Below are 21,227 nucleotides of genomic sequence, written 5' to 3' on the forward strand. Positions count from 1 at the left end.
ACCCTGGGCCCTTCCTGTCTGTACATTGACCCAGTGTCCCACTGCAGCCCAGACTGAGCCCCACCCTCGGCCCTTCCTGTCTGTACATTGACCCAGTGTCCCACTGCAGCCCAGACTGAGCCCCACCCTGGGCCCTTCCTGTCTGTGCATTGAACCAGTGTCCCACTGCAGCCCAGACTGAGCCCCACACTGGGCCCTTCCTCTCTTTACATTGAACCAGTGTCCCACTGCAGCCCAGACTGAGCCCCACCCTGGGCCCTTCCTGTCTGTACATTGACCCAGTGTCCCACTGCAGCCCAGACTGAGCCCCACCCTGGGCCCTTCCTGTCTGTGCATTGAAGCAGTGTCCCACTGCAGCCCAGACTGAGCCCCACCCTGGGCCCTTCCTCTCTGTCCATTGACCCAGTGTCCCACTGCAGCCCAGACTGAGCCCCACCCTGGGCCCTTCCTCTCTGTACATTGACCCAGTGACCCACTGCAGCCCAGATTGAGCCCCACCCTGGGCCCTTCCTGTCTGTACATTGACCAGTGTCCCACTGCAGCCCAGACTGAGCCCCACCCTGGGCCCTTCCTGTCTGTGCATTGAACCAGTGTCCCACTGCAGCCAAGACTGAGCCCCACCCTGGGCCCTTCCTCTCTGTACATTGACCCAGTGTCCCACTGCAGCCCAGACTGAGCCCCACCCTGGGACCTTCCTCTCTGTGCATTGACCCCGTTTCCCACTGCAGCCCAGACTGAACCCCACCCTGGGCCCTTCCTGTCTGTACATTGACCCAGTGCCCCACTGCAGCCCAGACTGAGCCCCACCCTGGGCCCTTCCTGTCTGTACATTGACCCAGTGTCCCACTGCAGCCCAGACTGAGCCCCACCCTGGGCCCTTCCTGTCTGTACATTGACCCAGTGCCCCACTGCAGCCCAGACTGAGCCCCACCCTGGACCCTTCCTGTCTGTACATTGACCCAGTGCCCCACTGCAGCCCAGACTGAGCCCCACCCTGGGCCCTTCCTGTCTGTACATTGACCCAGTGTCCCACTGCAGCCCAGACTGAGCCCCACCCTGGGCCCTTCCTGCCTGTACATTGACCCAGTGTCCCATTGGTGACCATCCAGCCCCGGATTTCCGGCAGAATCAGCGCTGGGGGACCGAGTGACTGAGTCTCGTGACCCTGTCGCTGGGCCTCTGACGTCACAATGGGAGACGACGCTCGCTCAGCTCGAGCTGGAAACCGTTCAAGGGCCGTTGGGATTTCAACCTGGAGCGCGGCCGGTTAAAGGGGAGGGACAGAGAATCGGCCAAAAATGTTCATATAATGAGACCAGGAATTGTTATAAATTGAAATGTTCATATAATGAGACCAGGAATGGTCATATATTGAAAATTTCACACTCCCACACTCAGTCCGGGTCTGGATTCCTGCAGTGACTCCAGGTGTCTCTTTCCGTTTGAACTGAACTGATTCCCCCACAGCCTGAAACAGATTAAAGATTAAACATGAAATAAACAGATTGAACAACAGTGTAAATAACAGGGAGACTAGGATTAATATTTCAATAATAATTACAGACAAATATTACCCATAAAAGGTACTGAATCCAATTGGTGTTTTATTTATTACATTAAACATTAACACAAACACTCACCGGATCCGCTCCAGACTCTTGCGGGTCAGTATGAGGGAGCGGAGAGCGGGGACAGATCGGTCTGTGAAGGAGTTTAATCCCAGGGTCAGACCCGTCAGTGACCAGATTGTACTGAGAGCGGAGACGAAATCCTCTGTACAAGAATCTGTGAGACCGACACCATCCAGACTGGGGATCAGAGAGAGAGAAATAACAGGAATCAGAGTAAATTTCCAGTATTTATCTGTATTATTATTCCTTATACTGACATGAATGTACCGTGTTCAGCATCCAGTTGTTATAAACACAATCTCACACAGTCTGATACTTACCATAGTTTCTGTATTTTACAGTTCGGGTTCCTCAGAGCCGCAGACAGTAGTTTCACTCCTGAATCTCCCAGTTTATTGTCACTCAGGTTCAGATCCGTCAGTGACCGGTTTGTACTGAGAGCGGAGGCGAGATCCTTGGTACCAGAATCTGTGAGACCGATATCCCATAACCTGGAGATCAGAGAGAGAGAGAAAGAGAGAGGAGCAATAGATAACAGGAATCAGAGAAAATTCCCAGTGTTTATTTTTAGTATTGTTACTTATACTGACATTAATGTACCGTGTTCGGCATCCAGTTATTATAAACACAATCTCGCACAGTCTGATACTTACTGCAGTTTCTGTATTTTACAGTTCGGGTTCCTGAGAGCAGCAGACAGTAGTTTCACTCCTGAATCTTCCAGTTTATTATTACCCAGGTTCAGATCCGTCAGTGACCGGTTTGTGCTGAGAACGGAGACGAGATCCTCGGTAGAAGAAGCTGTGAGACCGTTACTCCATAACCTGGAGATCAGAGAGAGAGAGAAAGAGACGAGCAGAGATAACAGTAATCAGAGTAAATTCCCAGTATTTATTTGAATTGTTATTACTTATACTGACATTAATGTACCGTGTTAGACATCCAGTTATTATAAACACAATCTCACACAGTCTGATACTTACCGCAGTTCCTGTATTTTACAGTCCGGGTTCCTCAGAGCCGCAGACAGCAGTTTCACTCCTGAATCTCCCAGTTTATTGCTCCCCAGTCTAAACACAAACAAACCGAGAGTGAGAAACAAACTGAATCCAATCCCAGATCTGACACAATTTCTCTCTGATATTACAGGAAATACTAAAAAATCTTCAGGAAATTAATAACCATATTTCCCTGTCACTGACAATGAATCTCACTCTGTCCAACTCCTCATTTAAATGTATTTATTAAATAAAGTGCTGTCTGTGTGAAGCCTTTAAATGTCCCTCAGTCTGGTCTCATTCCCTGATGATCAGAATTCCCCTCCTGGAGGTCAGTGACCGGTCCCGTCATATTTGGGGAAAGTTGTCTCACTTCTGCTGCTGCTTAAATCCCAGATTTTATGGGAATGTGGCGATTTTCCCCGAATTAAATGATAAAGCGGTGATTATCTGTACTTTATTCAGTGTTATATTAATCTGTATAATATCTCGGGGTGAGTTATTTTGTGAAACGGCGCTAACGGCTGCTTGAAATGCGTGCCCCAGGATTTAATGTAACAAGGAGAGTTTATTCTGTCCTGTTACAAGTTTTAAATGTCCCTTTACTCCTAGTTTGTAGGGGAGGGGAGTCTCTCACTTTATTCCCATTAAACTGTCTCAAAGTTTATTTCAGGTGAAACGTGCCCGACAGTTTATGGGGATTTTTCTGAAGTTCCCTCCCCGTGCGGGGCCTCACACACAGGGGGCAGATTATGGGAAATTCCCGGGTTCACTGCCCCTGGTTAACCCAGGAGCCTCCCGCGGTGTGTGAGGGCACACCGCTGGCCGGTGTGTGTCTGTACTCCTGGGCGAATACCCCACAACCCGTTCGATTGGAACCTTTTTACCGGCAGATTTTAGTTCCCAAATCTCACTGAAGTGTCGGCCTGGATTAATGAGCGAGGGGCCTGAATCCTCGACATTCTGACTCATGCACGAGTGCTGCCAGCTGGGTGAAGAGATGGTGGATGTATTGGAGCGTGTGAGGGGCTGTTTCATTGTTGAGTTAAGATAACGGACCGCGGTCCCGCGGGGAAAGCTCAGCCCGCCCACTGGCGGTTGAATGCCCGAAAGTTGTGTTTTGCTCTTTGTTACTGAATGTTTGGTGTTTCTGCTTCCCTCTCCTACACACGTTGACAGTCCGGTGACTGTCACTTGTCCCCACACCTCGGGAAGAGGGTGGGATGCTCCAACACACAGACTGCTGCAATTAGTGTCAGTCTACGTGTAAGTAACAGTGAGAGGATCCTCTTCAATGGACGTATCTCAGGCAGTGAGAAAAACAGCAATAAATATTATTTATTAAAATTAAATTATCAGACTCTTTCAGTGACCTGTATTTACTGATCCGATAAAGGCTGTAAAATCCCGACTTGTTCACAAGGATCCATTTGAGATTCTCCAGTCCTGAGGGAATTACTAACCGATCCTCTTATCATTTGTCATATTTGTGTTGAATCTGCTTCTCTCTGGTTTAATTGAACTGTTTGTTTCTCTTCATTACGGAGCAACAATACAATCCGTGACTGTTCGACAATTGACCAAACAGTTAGAGACAAATAAACAGTTACCTCAACACCTGGCATTTGTGCAGTGCAGGTTCCAGCCGCTGGAGTCCTTCACACCGAATGGAGCAGCTCTCCAGATCGAGGACTTTTATTGCATCACAGAGTCCAATGACATGAGACAGCACTGCACAGTCAATCGGGGTCAGTCGCAATCCACTAAATGTAAGTGTTTCCACAGATCCCACTGTGACCCGAGCCAGTGTTTGATTCTGAGACTCAAACAGGTAGTGGAATGTGTTCAGGAGGTTCCTTTTACCAGTTTCATTCGATGTGTTTCCAATCTCTCCTTCAACCTTCTCCTTCACCCAGTCAATCACTCCGCAGATTATTTGATGAAGAAATGGACCCAGAAACTCCTCCAGGGGCCGAGCTGACTGTGAGGAGGAGAGACCAACAACAAAACGGAGGAATATCTCAAATCGCCCATCTTCCTTGCTGTGGGCTTCACTGAGGAGTTTCCGGATGTCCCCTGGATCTGGAGTCAGGAATTGTGCGAGTGCGGCGACAAACTCTTGGATGGTGAGGTGCGGGAATGTGTAAACCACACTCTGGGCAGAATCATCTCTCTCCAAAAGTTCCATCATGAACCCAGACAGGAACTGGGAAGGTTGCAGATTGTACTTGATCAAATCTCCATTTCTAAACACAATCTTCTTCTCGGAGACTCCTGTGAAGGCCATCTCACCGATCTTCAGTAATACATCACGGGGGGATTCAATCTCTCGGCCATGGTTTTTCAGAATGTTGTAAATATAATAGGAATATAGTTGGGTGATGGTCTTGGGAACTCGCTGCTGTTTCCTGTCTCTTTGTGTGAAGATTGGACCCAGAGACAGACCGAGGATCCAGCAGTAGGAAGGGTTGTAACACATGGTGTACAGGATCTCGTTCTCCTCCATATGTTTGAATACAGCTGCTGCCACCACCTGATCTTCAAAAAACTTGTTGAAATATTCCTTCCGTTCTTCACCAACAAATCCCAGGATTTCAGCCCAGACACTGATCTCAGCCTTTTCCAACAAATGTAATGCAGTGGGGCGGCTGGTCACCAACACTGAACATCCTGGGAGCAGCTTGTGTTGTATTAAACTGTACACAATGTCAGAAACTTCACACCAGTCTTCAGGGTCTGTGCACATGTACTGAGGTTCTGTATTTCTCTGATTGTCAGTAAAATCGATACTGTCCTTGAATTCATCTAAACCATCGAATATAAACAGTAATCCCTCTGGGTTCTTCCAGAGCTCTCCCAGAATATTCCCAAAGTAAGGATACAGATCCAGTGTCAGATTCCTCAGGTTTATTCTACAGTTAATCGCGTTCAAATCCCGGAATTTAAAACTGAAAACAAATTGAAAGTGTGGGTATATTTTCCCAGTGGCCCAGTCATAAACAATCTTTTGTACCATTGTTGTTTTTCCAATCCCCGCGACTCCGCTCACTGCTGCTGAACTCCCAGATTTGTATTTTCTCTGGGTAAAACTGCTCTGGAACAATTGATCAGTTCGGATTTTTTCCAGTTCTCTCCGGAGATGTTTCTTTCTCCACTCTTCATGGTCTCGGCCTCTTGCCAGCAGTTCATGTTCTACAAGTGTCCGATCTCGAACAGTAGAAATGACCGTTAGCTCAGTGTATAGAGTGACCAGCTGGAAAATCTTAACCTTCTCCTTTATTAGGATCGTGTTCACTCTCAGTGTTTCAGTTTGGACCCGGAGTGTTTCCTTGTGTTTCTGTTGAACATCTTCAATTAGAACAGACAGGAAGCGGTTCTCCTTGTTAGTTGTCTTGGCATAAAAACAGATTCTCAATATCACTTTAATATTCAGTAAAATGTTGCGAGATTTAATTCACAGCTTCAATCGAGGTGTGAGCAGGAAATTAAACTCAGTTATTGAAAACCTCGCTTGAAAGTGAACAAGGGCTTAGAAAAGTTGCAAATCCTCACTTGATTCTAATATTTTCTGAACATGGAGATTTCTATGAAGGTGATATTTTCACTCTGATGGTTAATACTATCAGCCCTGCCCTGTACCATGGACATCTCATTGCGAATCCAAACGTGATTCTGGTTATCTGAAACTTGAGGTTCCAGTGGAATAATTTATGAAACCGTCAGTGGTGCTGACCCTCTGCGGAAATGGGAAATAGGTTATTGTGTGCATTGGGAGAGGGACAGACTGTGAATGGACAGAAGTTCCATTATTATTGTATCAGACTTCGGGCAGGTTATCTGAGATATTGTGGATACTGGGAGAGGGACAGACTATGAAGGACAGAAGTTCCACTGTTATTGTATCAGACCTCGGGCATGTTATCTGGGATATTGTGGGCATTGGGAGAGGGACAGACTGTGAATGGACAGAAGTTCCACTGTTATTGTATCGGACCTCGGGCAGGTTATCTGCGATATTGTGGGCACTGGGAGAAGGAAAGACTAAATGGACACAAGTCCCACTGTTATTTTATCAGACCTCGGGTATGTTATCTAGGATATTGTGGGCACTGGGAGAGGGACAGACTGTGAATGGACAGAAGTTCCACTGTAATTGTATCGGACCTCGGGCAGGTTATCTGGGATATTGTGGACACTGGCAGAGGGACAGACTGCGGATGGACAGAAGTCCCACTGTTATTGTATCAGACCTCGGCAGGTTATCTGGGATATTGTGCACACTGGGAAAGGGACAGCCTGTGAATAGACAGAAGGTCCACTGTTATTGTATCAGACCTCGGGCAGGTTATCTGCGATATTGTGGGCACTGGGAGAGGGACAGATTGAATACACAGCAGTTAAATTGCTTTTGTTTCAGGACTCGGGCAGATTCTCTGGGGTATAATGTACATTTCTTTCGTCACCTTTTCACAGGTAACGATTACTGCCATTCTCAAGGTACAGAGTGGAATCAGAATGATGATGTTAGGTATTCGGACTTTCGGTTCACGGAATGGCGAGAGGGTTTGGTTTATTTTGTTTGTGCAAGCGAATTCTGGATTAAAATGTTTCAGTGGAATTCCCAACATTAGTAAGAACAGAAGAACATAAGAAATAGAAGCAGGATTAGGCCATACACCACCTCGAGCCTGCTCCGCCATTCATTAAGGTCATGGCTCATCTCCCTCAAATCCACTTGCCCACCCTGTCCACATATACATTGATTCCCTTCGTGTCCAAAAATCTATCGATCTCATTCTTGAATATATTCAACGGAAACAGGAAACATGCTCACAATCAACAAAGTAATTAAAAACGGGAAAGGGAAGTCAGGGTCATTTTCTCACCCTAAGGGCGAGAGAGCCTGGGAAGGACACTAAAGGGGCAGTGTAAGTGGGGTGAAGAGACAATTGAACGTGTTTCTGTGGATGCACTGAGAGGAGGGGGAGGTGGGGTCATCTCTCCAACAGGGACAGGCTTATTTGGGCCAAATGGCCTTTTCCTGTCCCTCATCATTCTCATGTTATATTGTGTTTCAGAAATTGCGAACAATTTTTCGGCCGTTTTACACCAACATCGAATGTGCTTTCCGAACAGTCCTGTCATATCACCGATTAGAATTAGAATTAGAACTACTGCCCACATCATTCAGTGCAATGTTGGAGCAGAAAACATTCACAGTTCATTTCAACTGTTCTCCCAATAATTATACTCCGTTGTTTCATTTTGGTCTAAATTTCCGACCATGCAGGTTTGGGAAATTACAAATCTGTTTCCATCAGTCATTCCATTGGATCTAAAAAGACCCTGAGTTAAAGGACTATTCTCTGAGTAGAATAAGTTCTCTCTTTCACTGGCCTCAGTCATTCCATTGGGTCTAAAAAGACTCTGAATTAAAGGACTAGTCTTTGAGTAGAATAAGTTCTCTCTTTCATTGCCATTAGGAAGCTAGCCAAAAACTTCCGAATTACCCTGAACATTGTCTTTCCCTCACATTTCTCCAAGGATTAATGATCTATTGTGTAAACATCTGTACATCTTCTCAGATCAGATCGAACACTTTGTGAATTTATATCATTTTTTATATTTCGAATTTCTCCACCTCGTTCCCTACAGCTGATTGTGAGCAGCTTTCTCGGGGCGCAGGTAAACCGTGACGTCTGGCACAAAGCACTGCTCATCGATTGTGAGCCGAAAGCATCTGTGGGGTACACTGGAGTTGTGTATAGGATTCACAATATATCAGGATCCTGCCAAGTGTGTTTGTTGATTCATAGTGTATCAGGATCCTGCTAATTGAGTATGAGGATTCACAGTGTATCAGGGTCCTGCCAGGTGTGTATGGGGGTTCACAGTGTATCTGGATCCTGCCAGGTGTGTCTGGGGATTCACAGTGTCTCAGGATCCTGCCAAGTGTGTATGGGAATTCACTCTGTATCTGGATCCTGCCAGATGTGAATGGGGACTCACAGACTATCACTATCCGGCCAGGTGTGTAAGCGGATTCACACTGTATAAGGATCCTGCCCGGTGTGAATGGAGATTCACATTGTATCAGGATCCTGCTGGATATGTATGGGGATTCGAAGTGAGCAGGATGCTGCCAGATGTGTATGGGGATTCTCAGTGTATCAGGATCCTGCCACGTGTGTATGGGGATTCACAGTGTATCAGGATCCTGCCAGGTGTGTATGGGGATTCGAAGTGAGCAGGATCCTGCCAGATGTGTATGGGGATTCTCAGTGTATCAGGATCCTGCCACGTGTGTATGGGGATTCACAGTGTATCAGGATCCTGCCAGGTTTTTAGCGGGATTCGCAGTGTATCAGGATCCTGCCAGGTGTGTATGGGGATTCGCAGTGTATCAGGATCCTGCCAGGTGTGCATGGGTATTCACAGTGTATCAGGATCCTGCCAGGTTTTTAGCGGGATTCGCAGTGTATCAGGATCCTGCCAGGTGTGTATGGGGATTCGCAGTGTATCAGGAACCTTCCAGGTATGTATTGGGATTCACAGTGTATCAGGATCCTTCCAGGTGTGCATGGGGATTCGCAGTGTATCAGGATCCTTCCAGGTGTGTATGGGGATTCGCAGTGTATCAGGAACCTTCCAGGTGTGTATGGGGATTCACAGTGTATCAGGAACCTTCCAGATGTGTATGGGGATTCACAGTGTATCAGGAACGTTCCAGGTATGTATGGGGATTCACAGTGTATCAGGGTCCTGCCAGGCATGAACTTTTTTTCACAACTGTTCGTAATCAGCGCCTGGATTAGCTGGAGTAATAAAACATCTGCAAATTTGCAAATAATTGAGAACAGCGAATACTAACGGATCGCGCAGACGATTTGAAGTTTATTAAGAAATCAAAATCAAAGTTTATTCTGTTCCCGCCTTCCTTTCAACTTCTGATTCCCAGATTCTGACAATCTCTTATCAAAAGGCTACAGTCAAACATTCTGATTCTCAAAGGTGAAATAAACGGTTTGAAATCCCCATTTCATCACTTACCTTTCAGGTGACTGGGTATTTCAGGTAAACCTCGTCCGATGTTCATATAATCAAATGGATCAGGACCTGTTTAAATCAATTAGATTTCATGAAATCAGATCTGTGTAATATTATAATAAATTCTGCCGTGTTTCAATCTGGAATTGAATTCAGTGTGTGATTTTACTGTACCAAGTTCCTGCATCTCTTTCAGTATTTTGTCCAACTTTGGTACCGCATGGTGCATTTTCACAAAGGATTCCCACATCACCCTTCGGGCCCGAGAGCCTTTCTCCATCACCAGATTTAGGACAAGTTTGGAACTGTCCGCCCTGTTTCCCTTCTCCACGAGATCAACGACTTTCTGTAAAGGATAATAATGAATATATTGGTCTCTCCTTTTCCCAGTCCCACTTAAACTGTTTGCCTTTTGTTTTCAGTCCACACAAGAGTTATATCCGAAACGTTCCCCTGTCCTTTGTGCGGACACTGACCGATCCATTGGGCATTTTCACCTCTTCGTATCATTGTTTCAGATTCACTGTATTTTCAGTTTGATCCATTTCTTTCCTATTTGGCCTGTTTCAGTTCTGTCACATCCTATGATTCCAAGATCTGATATCCCGTTAGTTCTCTGATGTTTAAATAAACCAAACTCATTCTACAAGGAATACTCTCCACTTGCCTGGAATGGTGCAGCTCCAACAACACTCAAGAAGCTCGAAACCATCCAGGACAAAGCAGCCCGCTTGATTGGCACCCCATCCAACACCCTAAACATTCACTTCCTTCACCACCGGCGCAAAGTGGCTGCAGTGGGTACCATCCACAGGATGCACTGCAGAAACTCGCCAAGGCTTCTTCGACAGCACCTCCCAAACCCGCGACCTCTACCACCTAGAAGGACAAGGGCAGCAGGTAATGGGAACACCACCTGCACGTTCCCCTCCAAGTCACACACCATCCCGACTTGGAAATATATCGCCGTTCAATTTTCGTCGCTGGGTCAAAATCCTGGAAATCCCTTCTGAACAGCACTGTGGGAGAACCTTCACCACACGGACTGTAGCGGTTCAAGAAGGAGGCTCACCACCACATTCTCAAGGGAAATTAGGGATGGGGGATAAATGCTGGCCTCGCCAGCGACGCCTCCATCCCATGAACAAATAAAAAAACATTATGTGTCCCTTCCACTTACCCGATGCTCCAGTCCACTAAAATGCCTCTCGTATGTTAACAACGAGCTGACTCCGTCGACCACTTCTTCAATCGCCTGTTCCAGTCTGTCCCGGTAGAATTTCGTCAACTGGAACAGTTGGTAATCGTCGCACTTTGTCAGGAACTCAGTGATTGCAGTGTTCGGATCTGTGAGAAAAATGGAGAAAACTAAATACATTATCGACTTTCTATCCGGGTGGCTACATTTCCTCTTATTCCAAACGGCTGAAGCCTCCTGTGAGTCACATTATCAAAAACCTTCTGAAAACCCATATACACCGCATGTGCTACATTCCATCGATCGATATAGTGACCTCTCAACAAAGCTGTATTAAATTTGTCAAATGCGACTTGTCTGTAGCGAATCAGTTCCAGCCTCCCCTGATCATCCCCTGTATCTCTAAATGTTCACTAATTCGACCTGGAATTACAGATTCAAGGAGTTTGCCCACTACTGACGGAGACTAATTGGTCTCCAGTTACCAGTTAACCCTCTCTTCTTATTTTACCAGAGACATTAATTGGGCTCCTTCAGTCCACCTGGATATTTTTGATAACAATCGAGGATTGAGAAATTGTGGTCAGGGTCCCTCCTGTCTCCTCTCTGACTTCCTTTAACAGCCTCGGGTCTGTTATCTCTGGGCCCAGTGATTTATCCACCTCGGCGATGTTCCTCAGATCCAAATCCTTCTCTGCAGTTATCTCTAACTCTGGGCCCACATCCTCCTCTAGCACACCAACATTTTCACTTCGACCATCATTTTTTGAAGCTAAAGGAAATATTTTGTATCTCACCAAACCTTTATCCACAACTAGTTTCCCGCACTTCCCACTCTATCTAATCTCCACTGATTGCTGGCCTGCAAAACCCACTGGGAATGTTTTTCTTTTTTCTTTTATTCGTTCACGGGATGTGGGCGTCGCTAGCGAGGCCAGCATTTATTGCCCATCCCTAATTGCCCTTGAGAAGGTGGTGGTGAGCCGCCTTCTTGAACCGCTGCAGTCCGTGTGGTGACGGTTCTCCCACAGTTCTGTTCGGAAGGGAGTTCCAGGATTTTGACCCAGCGACAATGAAGGAACGGCGATATATTTCCAAGTCTGGATGGTGTGTGACTTGAAGGGGAACGTGCAGGTGTTGTTGTTCCCATGTGCCTGCTGCCCTTGTCCTTCGAGGTGGTAGAGGTCGAGGGTTTGGGAGGTGCTGTCGAAGAAGCCTTGGCGAGTTGCTGCAGTGCATCCTGTGGATGGTACACACTGCAGCCACAGTGCGCCGGTGGTGAAGGGAGTGAATGTTTAGTGTGGTGGATGGGGTGCCAATCAAGCGGGCTGCTTTATCTTGGATGGTGTCGAGCTTCTTGAGTGTTGTTGGAGCTGCACTCATCCAAGCAAGTGGAGAGTATTCCATCACACTCCTGACTTGTGCCTTGTAGATGGTGGAAAGGCTTTGGGGAGTCAGAAGGTGAGTCACTCGCCGCAGAATACCCAGCCTCTGACCTGCTCTCGTAGCCACAGTATTTCTATGGCTGGTCCAGTTCAGTTTCTGGTCAATCCTGACCCCCAGGATGTTGATGGTAATGCCGTTGAATGTCAGGGGGAGATGGTTAGACTGTCTCTTGTTGGAGATGGTCTTTGCCTGGCACTTATCTGGCGCGAATGTTACTTGCCACTTATGAGCCCAATGTTTAGTGTGGTGGATGGGGTGCCAATCAAGCGGGCTGCTTTATCCTATTGCTTAATTGGGTAGATATGGATTCTATCTTAACATAGCTCCCTGGACACCTTTGTATTCTAAACCTCTCCTTCTCTCTACCTCTCTGTTCTCATGGAAGACGCTCCTTAAAACCTACCTCTTTGCCCAAGCTATTGGTCTCCCGCCCTCATATCTCCTTATTTGAGTCAGTGTCAAATTTATTTTTGATACTCGTACCTGTGAGGCGCCCTGGGTCGTTTTACTGCATTCGTGTTGCTACACAAACGCAAGTTATTATTGTTCCAACTATGTCATAGAACCTTTATTAATACTGGCGTCCAGAACTATTTTTCTCTCCACTCAAAATATTATAATCAGGAACATTTCGCTCTGAGTCCTGTGAAAACTCAGACCTTGTCTTATATTTAATAGATTCTGACTTTGCAAATGTGTTTGCAATGATTTGTTTTGCAAACACATTTGCAAAGTTGGGTACGGTAGCATAGTGGTTATGTTCCTGGGCTGGTAATCCAGAGACCTGGACTAAAATCCGGAGTCATGAGTTCAAATCCCGCCACGGCAGCTGGCGAATTTAAATTCAATTAATTTATTAAATTCAATTAATTAAATAAAAAAAAACTGGAATTAAAATACTGGTATCAGTAATGATGGCCATGAAACGACTGGATTGACGGAAAAACCCATCTGGTTCACGAATGTCCTTCAGTGAAGGAAGCCTGCCGCCCTCACCCGGTCTGGCCTCTTTGTGACTCCAGACCCACAGCAATGTGGTTGATTCTTAATTGCCCTCTGAAATGGCCGAGCAAGCCACTCAGTTGTAAAATCTCGCTCCGAAAAGTCATAATAAGAATAAAACCGGGCGGACCACCCGGCATCGGACCACGAGGCACCGGACACGACAACGGCAAAACACCAAGCCCAGTCGACCCTGCAAGGTCCTCCTTACCAACATCTGGGGACTTGTGCCAAAATTGGGAGAGCTGTCCCACAGACGAGTCAAGCAACAGCCTGACATCGCCAGACTCACAGAATCATCTCTTTCAGCCAACGTCCCAGAGTCTTCCATCACCATCCCTGGGTATGTCCTGTCCCACCGGCAGGACAGACCCACCAGAGGTGGCGGTACAGTGATATACAGTCAGGAGGGAGTGGCCCTGGGAGTCCTCAACATTGACTCTGGACCCCATGAAATCTCATGGCATCAGGTCAAACATGGGCAAGGAAACCTCCTGCTGATTACCATCTACTGTCCTCCCTCAGCTGATGAATCAGTCCTCCTCCATGTTGAACACCACTTCGAGGAAGCACTGAGGGTAGCAAGGGCACAAAATGTACTCTGGGTGGGGGACTTCAATGTCCATCACCAAGAGTGGCTCGGTTGCACCACTACTGGCCGAGTCCTGAAGGACATAGCTGCTAGACTGGGCCTGCGGCGGGTGGTGAGCGAACCAACACGAGGGAAAAACTTACTTGACCTCGTCCTCACCAATCTACCTGTCGCAAATGCATCTGTCCATGATAGTATTGGTAGGAGTGACCACCGCACAGTCCTCGTGGAGATGAAATCCCGTCTTCGCACTGAGGACACCATCCAACGTGTTGTGTGACACTACCACCGTGCTAAATGGGATAGATTCAGAACAGATCTGGCAGCTCAAAACTGGGCATCCATGAGACGCTGTGGGCCATCAGCAGCAGCAGAATTGTATTCCAGCACAATCTGTAACCTTATGGCCCGGCATATTCCTCACTCTACCATTACCAACAAGCCAGGGGATCAACCCTGGTTCAATGAAGAGTGTAGAAGAGCATGCTAGGAGCAGCACCAGGCGTACCTAAAAATGAGGTGCCAACCTGGTGAAGCTACAACTCAGGACGACATGCATGCTAAACAGCGGAAGCAACATGCGATAGACAGAGCTAAGCGATTCCACAACCAACGGATCAGATCAAAGCTCTGCAGTCCTGCCACATCCAGTCGTGAATGGTGGTGGACAATTAAACAACTAACGGGAGGAGGAGGCTCTGCAAACATCCCCATTCTCAATGATGGCGGAGTCCAGCACGTGAGTGCAAAAGACAAGGCTGAAGCGTTTGCAACCATCTTCAGCCAGAAGTGCCGAGTGGATAATCCAACTCAGCCTCCTCCCGATATCCCCACCATCACGGAAGCCAGTCTTCGGCCAATTCGATTCACTCCACGTGATATCAAGAAACGGCTGAGTGCACTGGTTACAGCAAAGGCTATGGGCCCTGACAACATCCCAGCTGTCGTGCTGAAGACTTGTGCTCCAGAACTAGCTGCGCCTCTAGCCAAGCTGTTCCAGTACAGCTACAACACTGGCATCCACCCGACAATGTGGAAAATTGCCCAGGTATGAGCTGTCCACAAAAAGTAGGACAAATCCAATCCGGCCAATTACCGCCCCATCAGTCTACTCTCAATCATCAGCAAAGTGATGGAAGGTGTCGTCGACAGTGCTATCAAGCGGCACTTACTCACCAATAACCTGCTCACCGATGCTCAGTTTGGGTTCCGCCAGGACCACTCGGCTCCAGACCTCATTACAGCCTTGGTCCAAACATGGACAAAAGAGCTGAATTCCAGAGGTGAGGTGAGAGTGACTGCCCTTGAGATCAAGGCAGCATTTGACCGAGTGTGGCACCAAGGAGCCCGAGTAAAATTGAAGTCAATGGGAATCAGGGGGAAAACTCTCCAGTGGCCGGAGTCATACCAAGCACAAAGGAAGATGGTAGTGGTTGTTGGAGGGCAATCATCTCAGCCCCAGGGCATTGCTGCAGGAGTTCCTCAGGGCAGTGTCCTAGGCCCAACCATGTTCAGCTGCTTCATCAATGACCTTCCCTCCATCATAAGGTCAGAAATGGGGATGTTCGCTGATGACTGCACAGTGTTCAGTTCCATTCGCAACCCCTCAGATAATGAAGCAGTCCGAGCCTGCATGCAGCAAGACCTGGACAACATCCAGGCTTGGGCTGATAAGTGGCAAGTAACATTCGCGCCAGATAAGTGCCAGGCAATGACCATCTCCAACAAGAGAGAGTTTAACCACCTCCCCTTGACATTCAACGGCATTCCCATCGCCGAATCCCCCACCATCAACATCCTGGGGGTCACCATTGACCAGAAACTTAACTGGACCAGCCATATAAATACTGTGGCTACGAGAGCAGGTCAGAGGCTGGGTATCCTGCGGCGAGTGACTCACCTCCTGACTCCCCAAAGCCTTTCCACCATCTACAAGGCACAAGTCAGGAGTGTGATGGAATACTCTCCACTTGCCTGGATGAGTGCAGCTCCAACAACACTCAAGAAGCTCGACACCATCCAAGATAAAGCGGCCTGCTTGATTGGCACCCCATCCACCACCCTAAACATTCACTCCCTTCACCACCGGCGCACAGTGGCTGCAGTGTGCACCATCCACAGGATGCACTGCAGCAACTCGCCAAGGCTTCTTCGACAGCACCTCCCAAACCCACGACCTCTACCACCGAGATGGACAAGGGCAGCAGGTGCATGGGAACAACACCACCTGCACGTTCCCCTCCAAGTCACACACCATCCCGACTTGGAAATATATCGCCGTTCCTTCATTGTCGCTGGGTCAAAATCCTGGAACTCCCTTCCTAACAGCACTGTGGGAGAACCGTCACCACACGGACTGCAGCGGTTCAAGAAGGCGGCTCACCACCACCTTCTCGAGGGCAATTCTGGATGGGCAATAAATGCCGGCCTCGCCAGCGACGCCCACATCCCGTGAACGAATAAAAAAAAAATAATAATAATTCACAGACATAAAACTAATCCTGACTCCGATTTTTCGGTATGTTGCCCCGTTTTCGTTTCTTCGTTTTTTTCAATATCATGTAAATTTATCTTTCAATAGTTCAAAACCACCTTCCTTTCTACCTGCTAATAACTTTTCACTATTTCATAAATCTTTTGTTTCTCCTACAACAGTTTTATTAATTCCACTCTCTCGCCTCAGACCCGGATATTTCTCACCCTCCAGTCATGTCAACTGAATCCCTCCAACTGCCCCATTCACCCAGTCTGTAAAACCATTGTTGGTCAGTTCAGACCGTGACCATCCCTTCCCTTCTCCCTGAACTCACACTACTCCCCGAGACCGTTAACCCTTCCCTCCTGCTCCAGCCCTGCAGCCACACATTGACCTGCCTCATATTTCCCTCCTTAAGTGGCCTAGTGTAAAACAATCCGGAGATCACCACCTGGAGGTCTTGCTTTATAGTCTAGAGCCTCAGTCTTAATATTCCCTCCATTATCGTACTTCAATCCGTGTTATTGGTTCCGACAATGGCTATTCTCTGCTCTCCTTTCCTTAAAAGAGATGGTCCCACCTGTTCCAGGATGTTGTTCACTCCGACAGCAGGGAGGCAACTTACCATTCGGGATCTCCTCAGGGCTGCAGAAGATTCTGTCTATTCCCCTGACGAAAGAATCTCCCACCACTATCGCTCTCCGATTCCTGTGTCCCACCTGCCTCTCACCCCCATCCCACTCGGGGAGTCCCCCTGCTCCCCAGTCTGACACTGTTACTCAGGAAGACCATCCTCTGAGTCCCTGTCTCTATCCACCTTACAGTCCCCACAACCTGGTATCTATTGGACAGTTCCAGTATCAGGAGATACCTCCATCTTCGACTGCACTGTCCCTCTAGATCGTTACTCACTTCCCTCTATCTACACAGTATCTGTGCTGTTACCTCTTCCTGTGTGAGCTGCAGGTTCCTGTTAGTGATCTGGACCCTTTGTCAGGACAGAAATTTTATTTTGATGAATTTTCTGAACCGACCTGTGTCCATTCTCATTCTTGTTGAAGATGTTGGATCTTCTCCCCTGTTTGAACCTTCAGCCATAGTGGTGACAGACGTTCCCAGATTCTGATGCTCTGCAATAAATATAATATTAACAGAAGGTTTAGACAGAAATATTAAAATGAGCAGGATAACGTTGCCTTGTTGAACATGATACCAAGTCCGTCCTCCCCCATCAGTACAACAGCTGTTAGTTCTGGGATCGAGCATTTCCGGAGTGTTATGATCAATACTCCACATCAGGTGTGACACAGACAGCTGCCCAGTGAAATCCATTGAGTCCCGCTGATCTCCACAACCCAGTTCCAGACTTGCTCTCGTCGGCCGAGACTCTGCACTGGGAGTGCCCATTGGTAACATTTACTCACAGTGCAGGCAGAACCAGCCATATTCCTGAGGTAGTGAATATTCTGGCGGGAAACATGGCGCAGGGTGAAAATAAATGAACTAAATGACTCGGTTTTACACAGTCTGGGGCAACTGTATAATGTTTAGTCACAGATTGTGTTGAATATTTGTGAGTTGTTGAGTTTCGTTTTTAAATTCAGATACTTTCTGATCATTTTTTTCGTTCATGTGATGTGGGCGTCGCTGGCGATGCCAGAATTTATTGCCCACCCCTAATTACCCTTGAGAAGGTGGTGATGAGCCGCCTTCTTGAAATGCTTCAGTCCGTGTGATGAAGGTTATACCACAGTGCCGTTAGGAAGGCAGTGCCTGGATTTTGACCCAGCGACAATGAAGGAATGACGATATATTTCCAAGTCGGGATGGTTTGTGACTTGGAGGGGAACTTGCAGGTGGTTTTGTTCCCATGTGCCTGCTGCCCTTGTCCTTCTAGGTGGTAGAGTTCGCGGGTTTGGGAGGTGCTGTCGAAGAAGCCTTGGTGAATTGCTGCAGTGCATCCTGTGGATGGTACACACTGCAGCAACGGTGCGCCGGTGGTGGAGGGAGTGAATGTTTAGAGTAGTGGTAGGGGTGCCAATCAAGCGGGCTGTTTTGTTCTGGATGATGTCGAGCTTCTTGAGAGTTGTTGGAGCTGCACTGATCTAGGCAGGTGGAGATTATTCCATCAAACCTCTGAAGTGTGTCCCGTAGATGGTGGAAAGGCTTTGGGGAGTCAGGAGGTGAGTGACTCGCCGCAGAATACCAAGCCTCTGACCTGCTTTTGTAGCAAGAGTAGTTACGTGGCTGGTCCAGTTAAGTTTCTGGTCAATCGTGAAACACAGGTGTTTGATGGTGTGGATTTCGGCGATGTTAATGCCGTTGAATATCAAGGGGACGTGGTTAGACCCTCTCTTGTTGGAGATGGTAATTGCCTGGAACTTTTCTGGCGCAAATGTTAATTGCCACTTATCAGCCGAATCCTAGATATTGTCCAGGTCTTACTGCTTGCGGGCACGGACTGCTTCATTATATGTGGGCTTACGAATGAAACTGAACACTGTGCAATCATCAGCGAACATCCCAATTTGTGACCTTATGATGGAGGGAACCTCATTTATGAAGCAGCTGAAGATGGTTGGGCCGAGGACGCTGCCCTGAGGAACTCCTGCAGCAATGTCCTGGGGCTGAGATGATTGGCCTCCATCAACCCCTACCATCTTCCTTTGTGCTTGGTATCACTCGAGCCAAATTAGAGTTTTCCCCCTGAATCCAATTGGCTTCAATTTTACTGGGGTTCCTTGGTGCCACACTCGGTCAAATGCTGCCTTCATATGGAGCGCAGTCACTCCCACCTCACCTCTAGAATCCATATTTGGATCAAGACTGTAATAAGGTCTGGAGTCAAGTGGTCCTGGCGGAATCCAAACTGAGCATCGGTGAGCAGGTTATTTGTTGAGCAAGTGCTGATTGATAGCACTGTCGACGACATATTCCATCACTTTGCTGATGATTGAGAGTATACTGATGGAGCGGTAATTGGCCGGATTGGATTTGTCCTGCTTTTTGTGGACAGGACATCCCTAACAAATTTCCACATTGTCGGGTAGATGCCAGTGTTGTCGCTGTACTGGAACAGCTTGGCTAGAGGCACAGCGAATTCTGGAGCACGAATCTTCAGCACGATCGCTGGTATGTTGTCGGGGCCCATCGTCTTTATTTTCTCCAGTGCACTCAGCCGTTTCTTGATGTCACGTGCATTGAATCGAATTGGCTGAAGACTGGATCTGTGATGGTGCGGATATCGGGAGGAGGCAGAGATGGATCATCCACTCGGGACTTCTGGCTGAAGATGGTTATCTTCCATATGATATCTATTCACATATACAATATATACCTGGGTGTGATTCCTCTGGTCCCGATGGGCAGTGACAGTGTCCGTGTGTGGGTGGAGATGTGTCCTGATTGGTGCTTATATTAGAAGCTATTTACCATATTTCTCATGGTGTCATCACCTGACTATTGAGCAGTGTATGAGGTGAGGAAATTTACCACTGTTCCAATATTAACACTAATGAATACTGTAGGAGGTGAGGAGATTTACCACTGTTCTAATAGTAACACTAATGAGCACTGTAGGGGGTGAGGAGATTTACCACTGTTCTGATATTAACACTAATGAACACTGTAAGAGGTGATGAGATTTACCACTGTTCTAATATCAACACCAATGAGCACTGTAGGAGGTGAGGAGATTTACCACTGTTCTAACGTTAACACTAATGAGCACTCTAGGAGGTGAGGAGATTTACCACTGTTCTAATATTAACACTAATGAGCACTGTAGGAGGTGAGGAGATTTACCACTGTTCTGATATTAACACTAATGAGCACTGTAGGAGGTGAGGAGATTTACCACTGTTCTAATATTAACACTAATGAGCACTATAGGAGGTGAACAGATTTACCACTGTTCTAATATTAACACCAATGTATTATGTTATGAATCGTGTAACTTTGAACCGTTAGGTGATGCACAGCATTCATGTTTGTCATATCATTAGGAGTTATTCAATCTCAGAAAGCAGCATGAATATATGTGGTAGATTTGACTGCTGTTTTAGAATCAGAATTCTCCACTTGTGTTTGTGTTTTGCGAGGGAACGGAATTCGTGGTTGGGGTTCAAGGTGGTGTCTTCGGTCTTCCCAATGTTTAATTGGAGAAATATGCAGCTCGTCTCAGACTGGAAGTCGGACGAGCAGCGTGACAAATCAGAGGCAGTGAATGGGCCTGGAGAGATTGTGGATTGGTAGAGCAGAGTGTTGCCAGTGTACATGTGAAAGCTGAACCCTTGTCTTCATATAATGTCTCCAACACGAGATGAGAAATAGGAAGGGGTGAGGTTAGATCCATGGGGGATTCCCAGAGTTCACAGTACGGGAGCAGAGAAGCCATTTCAGGAGATTCTCCGGCTACGACTGGACAGGTAAAAGTGGAACCAAGTGAGGGCAGTCCCAATGAGCTGGACAATGGAGGAGAGGCGTTGGAGGAGGATATCGAGTTCGACCTTGTCAAAGGCTGCAGAGGTGGAGAAGAATGAGGAGGGATAGTTTACCACGGTCACAGCAATAGAAGGTGTTATTTGTGATTTTGAGTATTGCCATTTCGGTGCTGTGACAGGAGGGGAAACCAGCTTGGAGAGATTCACACATGGAGTTGTGAGAAAGATGGGCAGAAATTCGGGAGGAGTCAAAACATTGAGAGGAAAGAGAGGCTGGAGATGGAGATACTCGTGTCTAACTATTCACTCGCGGGTCAATGTGGGTTCGTCTCTTCAATCAAACCCTCTCCTCTGTAACACAAAATTCTCATTTGTGGTTTAGTGTTATAGAACAA

At 47.2% G+C, this 21,227-nt stretch overlaps 1 protein-coding gene across 1 annotated transcript in view; it reads right to left on the reverse strand.

Annotated features, from left to right (window-relative positions):
• LOC137317439 (NACHT, LRR and PYD domains-containing protein 3-like) overlaps positions 1-21,227 on the reverse strand; it is a 79,655-nt gene that overhangs the window by 38,826 nt on the left and 19,602 nt on the right. The window contains 8 exon segments of the mRNA XM_067980786.1: positions 1,952-2,122; positions 2,285-2,455; positions 2,615-2,701; positions 4,240-5,977; positions 9,680-9,745; positions 9,851-10,022; positions 10,857-11,022; positions 12,724-12,842. Coding sequence (XP_067836887.1) covers positions 1,952-2,122; positions 2,285-2,455; positions 2,615-2,701; positions 4,240-5,977; positions 9,680-9,745; positions 9,851-10,022; positions 10,857-11,022; positions 12,724-12,842 — 2,690 coding nt within the window.

This window comes from Heptranchias perlo, unplaced genomic scaffold (assembly GCF_035084215.1).
Source record: "Heptranchias perlo isolate sHepPer1 unplaced genomic scaffold, sHepPer1.hap1 HAP1_SCAFFOLD_62, whole genome shotgun sequence".
Taxonomy (NCBI): Eukaryota; Metazoa; Chordata; class Chondrichthyes; order Hexanchiformes; family Hexanchidae; genus Heptranchias; species Heptranchias perlo.